This window comes from Echinops telfairi, unplaced genomic scaffold, assembly GCF_000313985.2.
Source record: "Echinops telfairi isolate 266 unplaced genomic scaffold, ASM31398v2 ScPeMD7_7469;HRSCAF=8507_0, whole genome shotgun sequence".
Lineage (NCBI taxonomy): Eukaryota > Metazoa > Chordata > Mammalia > Afrosoricida > Tenrecidae > Echinops > Echinops telfairi.
Window position 1 is genome coordinate 48,373,529 of NW_022111372.1, and position 8,291 is coordinate 48,381,819.

Genomic DNA, 8,291 nt, shown 5'->3' on the forward strand with positions numbered 1-8,291 from the left:
ACCCTCAGACTGCCAAAGAGACAGCTGTTAGCCAAAACCAGGTTTAGGAAGTCCATCTGGTCTGTCGACTCCCACAACCACTTTGAGTACAATAATTTCTCTGAAACAATTCACAAACCTCACAGAGAATACCCCATACTTGTAGTACAGATTTATCATAGTCAAATTTATCATTTACAAGTACCAGTAAATAGACAAATAGTGTGAGGTCTGGAAAGGGGCCCAAATCTGAGTTTCCATGTCCCAAGGAATGGTCGACCCTCTGCAGAGCAATTCACAAAACTGTGGCTCCTGAGGCCAGTCAATATCAGTACACCAGTCCCTGGCTTCTCTCCATTGACCCTATGACTTTCTGGTCCCATGCAGTATGATTGACAATGGTGGCACTCAATTGCATCAGTGTCTTTCTAAGGGCACTCAAGGGGACTTCTTTATCTACATTATAAATACAGTGGGTTAGTTAAGATAATAAAACTCTCAGAACACAGAGGGAAAATATACAGGCCGAAGAGCAAATTGTGCTACATTCCCTTCCCTTGCTGTTGTTACACATAGAAATTATCTTTGTGGAAAGAAATAGTTCCAAATCCTGTTAGAAATAGTTTTTTTCAAGTCGAAAGTAATCTCAGATTTAAAAGAAAAAGATCACTGTCATTTAACAAAGTTGAGACTGCTGGCCAAAGGAGGGTTTTCTAATAGTCCTGTGATACATTTAAAAAACAAAATTTCTTCCTTTCTGGTATGCATATATACAATATATGAACTATGAGGGCTTCTATTGCCATGTCATGGAGATGTGATATGTGTTCCTTCTACATTCCAAAACACATTTATTGAAGTGTACTAAGTTACAATAAAAAATACTAACTGAAGAAGAATGGAGAAATTAATAAAGAAATGGCATGAGTCCAAATTTCTATTTTGTCCATATTCCCAGGTGACCAGGAACAACCGAGCCATGGAGACCTGGTTGAACCGATCGTCCACTGATGACTTTGTCCTCTTGGGCATCTTTTCCCACAGCTCAGCCGATCTGGTTCTTTTTTCTGTAGTCATGGCAGTCTTCATAGCGGCCCTCTGCGGGAATGTCCTTCTCATCATCCTCATCTACATAGATCCTCGACTACACACCCCCATGTACTTCTTCCTCAGTCAGCTGTCCATGATGGACCTCATGCTGGTCTGTACTAATGTGCCAAAAATGGCAGTCAACTTCCTCTCTGGCAGGCAGTCCATCTCCTTTGTGGGTTGTGGCGTACAAATTGGCCTCTTTATTACTCTTGTGGGCTCCGAGGGGCTCTTGCTGGGACTCATGGCTTATGACCGTTATGTGGCCATTAGCCTTCCACTCCGCTACCCCATCCTCATGAATCAGAGGGTCTGTCTACAGATTGTTGGAGGCTCTTGGGCCTTTGGCACAATAGATGGTTTGATGCAGATGGTCGTAGTAATGACCTTCCCCTACTGCGGATTGAGAGAGGTAAATCACTTCTTCTGCGAGATGACGTCTGTACTGAAGCTGGCCTGCGCAGACACATCCCTTTTTGAGAACCTAGTATTTGCTTGCTGTGTTCTCATGCTCTTCCTTCCCTTCTCCATCATTGTGGCTTCCTATGCTCGAATCCTTGGGACAGTACTCAGCATGTGCTCTACTCAAGCTCGGAAAAAGGCGCTGACCACCTGTTTTTCCCACCTGGGAGTGGTTTCCCTCTTCTATGGGGCAGCCATGTTCACTTATCTGAGGCCTAAGCACTACAGGGTCCCTAGCCATGACAAGGTGGTCTCTATCTTCTACACAGTTCTTACTCCTACACTCAACCCCCTCATTTATAGCTTGAGGAACCGGGACGTGATGGGAGCACTGAGCAAAGTGTTGAGTCGTTGTAGGATTGGCAGCCAGCACTGAAAGTCAGATCACTTAGAACCTGGCTCATCCAACTCCTGGTTCTGAAGCACTGGGTCCTTATTATTCATTAATAAGGATCCTGACACCTGCGTTGCCTCACAGGGATATGAGAAGAGACACCAGGCACTTAGAAAGATCTCCTTAAACCTAAAGCAGTGCTCTCTAGCTCCAGTGATAAAATAACTTATCCCACCACAGTCTTTAGTAGACTGGTTCTTTTGATTAAAAGGAATGTCATTCTTTGTAACCTGAACCACGATAGAAACAAGGCACTGGGATTGTTTCCACTTATTATTTAAACCTGGAGTTGCTTCTACTAGGAAAACTTAACTACATCTTCTTGCTAATCTACCTGTTACTCAGAGTTTACTACGTGCCAGGCACTCTGCTCTATTCTGTGTATACAAGCATACCTCAGAAATATGGGTTTGTTCCAGACCACCACAATAAAATACTACTGCAATAAAGTGAGTCACGTGGTTGGTTTGTTTGTTTGTTTCCCAACCTATATAAAAAGTTAGATTGATACTATGTACTGTAGTCTATTAAGTGTGCAATAGAATTATGGGAAGATTTACATGAAAAAAATAATAATTTATAAATTATCAAGGGTTCATGAGAGAGGGAGGGGAGGGGAGGGAGGGAAAAAAATGAGGAAGTGATTCCAAGGGCTCAAGTAGAAAGAAAATGTTTTAAAACTGATAATGGCGACATGTGCAAATGTGCTTGACACAATGGATGGATGGATTGTGATAAGAGCTGTTCAAGCTCCCAGTAAAATGATTTTTAAAAGAGAATTATGGAAACATTTAAAATATTGTGAGAATTACCAAAATATGACACAGACCTGAAGGTAACACACTCTGGGGGGGGGGGAATATGGCACCAGTAAATAGATAAGCTCAGCTCAGGTTTGCCATAAAACTTCAACTTGATATATGAAGCACAATAAAATGAGATATGCCTGTGTAATATATGTCGCTTTCCAATTTATTTAATGTTCACATTAGTATAGCCTCATATTAATGTGTTAGATGAAAAGCTTCCTCATAGCAGAAAACTAGCCTGGATAATTTCCCGCACCTCTCACACTGTGAAATTTGGAAACTTTAAAAAGAATTTTTTCAAGGGGGAAAAGAAAAATGTGATGAGTTGTACAAGCCCCCAACAAAATGATTTATTAACATTTTTTAAGAGGTAAAGTCTTTAAGATTCATGAAGAAATAGGCAGTCTTTTATGGTGTAGTCACAGAGTCTGGCACATAGCATGAAAGTAATGACATATATACATTCTTTGTGTAATACTTACCATGGTTTATCATTTTAGTTTCTGTAACAGGAAAATTGGTGAGATTGTTTCTCCTTTGATGGATTAGGAATGGAACATAAATGTTTGACCTTGAACTGCTATGTGAGAAAATACTTTTTATGGCAAAAATTATCTTTTCCTGAAAAAAAAGTTATCTTTGTTAAAGATAGAAAAAAAAGTGCAGACAGAATCATGTTCTGGGAGCTAGGATAAAGCTCAAGACATTATTTGCTCAATATTTCAGTTTTGGAGGGAGTAGAGGGCAGTGGCACTGATAGTAACTATAATTCTTGGGACCTATTATGGAAGAAACTGTACTCAGTTTAACTGCTGCAACAATAGTTTGCGGTGCACATTATTATTTCCAGTTTACATATGAGGAACCTGGAGGTCAGACTGGTTAAGTCCCTTCGCCTCACTCCCCAGTTTTCCTACAACTTCCTCTGGAAGGGAGTTGGCTGGAGCAGCTAAGCTCATGAGAGCGCTTTGCAGGAGGCTCCCTTTTCTCGGAGGTCTAATTGCCAGGAACAAAGGTGTGGCAGAGAAAGTGATCCAAGGTCACTGGAGGTCCAGTGAAGGGTCCCTGGTACAGGTGAGAGGTCTTTCCATGTCAGGCCCAGCCCACCCCCATTCTGCTCTCCTTTGGGTGAGGAGTGTATTTTCTCTCTTTGGAATCATTGTTTCGAAGAGGCTTTTCCTTAACCACTAAGGTTTCTTCACCAGTTTAAGGGGCAGCACTAGTTTAAGGGACAAGATGTAAAGTGGCTAGCAAGGACTCAAATATTATATGTGTAAAAAACATTAGAAAACAAAATTAATTTAGTGAGAGTGAGAGAGAAAATAATGATGTTGGAAATTTGTCTTTGCTTAAAAGTAGAGTTCCAATTATTGTAATGGCTGTCAGCAAGTTATCCACCTATGTAAAGTTGAACAGGAAAAAGTTGTGTGATAAACATATTCACAACAATGGCAGAAAATAGTAACTGCTGAGACTGCTTACATACAACAGGATTTAATAGAGTCTGGTTCCTTTAAAGGTTTAGTCTTATGATTTCATTGGACATCCCAGTTAATCGTCCTAATAATATGCTTAATGTTTCTGTTCTACTGCTTGTGCATATTGTAACCATTAGGGCCTTAAAGCTTACAATGGACTACCCAAGGCATGAAAATCGGTCCCAACTCACATGGAGCAACAGAGGAAGGAGAGCCCACAATAAGAAGAATATGGAATGTGTGAGCAGTTGCCTTCATGAACAGCTGCCTCTTTTGTCATGAGATTAGAAGAACATTGCTGAACATTTTGATCAAAAATACTATAGAATAATCCTGATCAAAATTGGAGAATTACACAACAGAATCTCAAATTCTCAAGGATCCAGCCATATGAGAGCTGGGTCAGTGGAGGAGGGGCTTAATAAACTCCCAAAACTATTACCCTGAGAGAATCTTTAAACCCTAAACCAAAAATACCTCCTTAGAAGTATTTTAAAATCGAACAATAGTTTAGTCACTTCAGTGAACAACCAAGGAATAAATAACCAGTGGGAAAAATGTCTCCTTGAGCTTGTGCCCCTTCAAGAACTGTCCATGAGGGTAAGTTCAAAAGCATTAGGAAATGTGATATCCTTCTCCAGGGACTGGTCTCTCCTGACATGTCCAACGTTTATGAGATGAAGTCTTGTGAGCCTTGCTTCTAAGGAGCATTCTGAATATACTTCTCCCAAGACACATATTTTGTTGTTCTTTTGGCAGTCCATGGTACTTTCAGTATTCTTCGATAACACCATATGATTTTTCTTAAGTCTTCCTTATTCAATGTCCAACTTTCACACTCATATGAGGCAATTGAAAACACCAAGCTTGGGTCACGCACACTTTAGTCCTTAGAGTGATAGCCTTGCTTTTCAACCCTTCAAAGAGATCTTGTGCAGCAGATTGATCCAAAGCAACGGGTAACTTGATCTCAACTGCTGCTTCCATAAGCACTGATTGAGGATACAAGCAAGACAAAAGCTTGACAAGATCAATCTTTTCCCCATTTATCAGGATGTAGCCCATTGGTCCAGGTGTGAGGATTTTGGTCTTCTTTACACTGAGTTGTAATCCTCACTGAAGGCTACTATCCTTGATCTTCATTACCAAGTACTTCCAATCTGCCTCACTTTCAGTAAGGAAGTTTGTGTCTGTCATCGGCATATCACAGGTTGTTAATAAGTCTTACTCCAATACTGACGTCTCCTTCTTCTTTATATCCTCTAGCTTCTCTGATTACTTGCTGAGCATATAGATTGAATAAATATGGTGAGAAGATTTAACCCTGATTGCTGGAGCCCAGCTCCAGGAGGGTTGAACTGGATACCTGAAGGAGGTGTGGAGTCGGCGAACACAGACGAGACAGACACGAGAGATGTTCTGGTGGAAGCAATCTCTGCTGAGTTCTTCCAAACGCTTTATTTATACCATAAAAAGTTTTGCAGACCACTACATAAAAACAATGCCTTATGATTAACTCCAAAGTCACCCGTATTGTTTCCACTAAAACCTGATAAAAGATCATTATAAGGGCTGTACTTTTTTCTGTCACTTTCTGTCCTCTTCCTGGTTCTTTCTTTCTGTACTGCTTGTCTTATATGTCACATGCTATTCTTGATTGAGGTGTTTCAGAAAATTTGGCTAGACTCATATCCTACTCACTGCCCTATTTTTTGCTCACAATGTTTCTTTCTTGGTTGACTAACATAATGAAACTACCTCATGTGCTACTTCAAAGCCTACATTATTCTAAAAATATCTACAAGCAGAGTTAAATGCTTCTCAAATATTTTCCTTTCTAAGCTCTCTTATAGTAACTGTTCCATAGTCTACCTATGTCTCTTTTATTTTTTGTACTCCTGAGGCATCATGGGGGGCCAAACCATCTGATTCTTTGCCAAAGACTTAATGTTTCCCCTTTTACATGTTTTCTTTTAATGTTAACCATTCTCCCTCCATGTAAGCCCCTGTCCAAGGTATAGGGGCGTCAGTTGGGGGAGGCTGTCTATAAGGTCCTCTATAGCGGGAAGGCCAAAAGAGTCCCCCACTACCTAATCTGAATGGAATCCAGGGTTTTTCGGTGGGTTTCATTTTCTCCTCTGACCTCAACTTTGGGGTTTCTTCCTCACTCAATTCCCACATATCCTTCTCAGAATTCCCAAAGATGTCTCACTGTCTAAGCCTCTCCAATGCCCCAGTTAAGGAAAACCCCATCATATTGAAGCAAATTTTACATCTGGTTTCATTTGTACTTCTCAATACTGCCCTTGCATCCACTCCAGGTGTGGTAAATGTAACAATGCACAAAATTCCCAAGAATGGAATTAACAGCAGTAAATATTTGAGGGATGTTGGAATCCCTCCCTGGGAAGCTCTGCTCTTCAGAAGCTCCTTCCACCAGGCTGTAACTTTGCTAGACAGCATGGTTTGGATGGCTCCCAACACCTGATGCACACTTTTCCTGATTTTACACCAAGCAGTATTCCTTTCTTACTGTTCGTGCAACTGCTTCTTGATCCATGTACATGTTCTGTCTGAGCATATGTGATAATTAGGTTTACTGTGCCAACTAGACCTCCATAGGAACATGTGGGCAGAGTTTAATCAGGTCGCTGCTTGATTGGAGAGCAACCAAGATAAATATTTTCTGTGGTGGTATCTCCTCTCTCTTCCTCCCTGGTGATCAGCCCAGCACGCCGCTGCTTGAGCTAGTTCTGTGCCTCAACCACGTGCTGCACTACCTGTGGACCAAACCAACCTGTGGATCATGTCACTAGAGTTTGAGGCTCCTTCGAGACCTGCTAACCTGAGCACTGCTGGTGCATACACATCCCTTGAGCTCAAGGTTGGTGGATTCTGTTGCATGAGTACATTGCTTGAGTTCAAGATCCTATTGGGGCCTGCTGCGCTAAGCACTACTAACTGTTGGTGCCCCACCCTGCTATCTGCTGCCTGAAGAGCTGGCTTTGCCTGTCTTGCTGGTGGGAAGACTCCACTTCCTGTTTCCTTGACCTTGAACTGGCAGCCAGTGTGAGTTGAAGGATCTTCAGTATATTAACTATTCCATGAATGTAAGTTGACGTGAGCCCTTGGTACTGCTGTTTGAACTAATTAGCCTTTATATTCCTTCTTGCTGCATAAAGCTATTCTTTAATATATATCCAATCATAAGTGCCCTGGTTTTGTTTCTCTATCGAACCCTGCTTAACACAGCACAATTTAGGTGTTCTGGAGTTCCCATTCTTCTCAAGTCTATCCATGGCTTGTTATGTTTCACACAGCCAAATGTCTTTGTGTAATCAATAAAACACAAGTAAACATCTTTCTGGTATCCTCTGCTTTCAGCCAAGATCCAACTAACATCAGCAATGTTATCCCTTATTACACATCCTCTTCTGAATCCATCCTGAACATCTGGAAGCTTCTTGTCAGTGCACTGCTCCATTCTAAATCTCTGGTAAACTCTTTATTGTTGTTAGCTGATATTAAGTTTACCCTGACTCATAGTGACCCTGAACCAAATTCTGTTGCGATCTTCCCCAGAGGATTTTTGCTGGCTGGTTTTCATAGCATATCACTAGGAATTCTTCCTACTCCATCTTTCTCTGGAGACTCCACTGAAATCTGTTCAAATTTATACCTGTAAACTTTCTGGAGTCATCCTAGCAATGTGGGTAACTTTTCCTGAGAGATTAAAATAATAATCATTTTCCTAAATATAATATTTTCTATAGTGGGCTTCCCACACCCTACTGACGTCACTGCCCTACAAGGTATAGTCTGCAAACATGTAAGTTTACACTATTTCATAATCTTGTTTTTATCATCTTTCAGTCAAGCTACTTTTTAATTTTGTTTTGTTGTTGAGAGAATATATGCAGCAAAGCACACAGAAATTCGACCATTTCGACATGTACAGTTCAGTGACATTGGTAACATTCTTTGAGTTGAGCAACCATTTCACTCTCCTTTTCGGAGTTGTTCCCCCTCATTAACATAAACTCACTACCCTTTAAGGTTCCTATATAATCTTTCCCATCG

At 40.9% G+C, this 8,291-nt stretch overlaps 1 protein-coding gene across 1 annotated transcript; it reads left to right on the top strand.

Annotated features, from left to right (window-relative positions):
• Positions 1–958: 958 nt before the first annotated feature.
• Positions 959–1,906, top strand: LOC101651208 (olfactory receptor 2V2-like). Its single transcript, XM_004696835.1, has one exon. It carries the CDS (start codon positions 959–961, stop codon positions 1,904–1,906), a length of 948 nt encoding a protein of 315 aa, XP_004696892.1.
• The last annotated feature ends 6,385 nt before the right edge of the window (positions 1,907–8,291 follow it).

Excerpts from the sequence above, each read along its gene's own strand:
- LOC101651208 (XM_004696835.1), top strand. The coding sequence starts at position 959 with ATGGAGACCTGGTTGAACCGATCGTCCACTGATGACTTTGTCCTCTTG.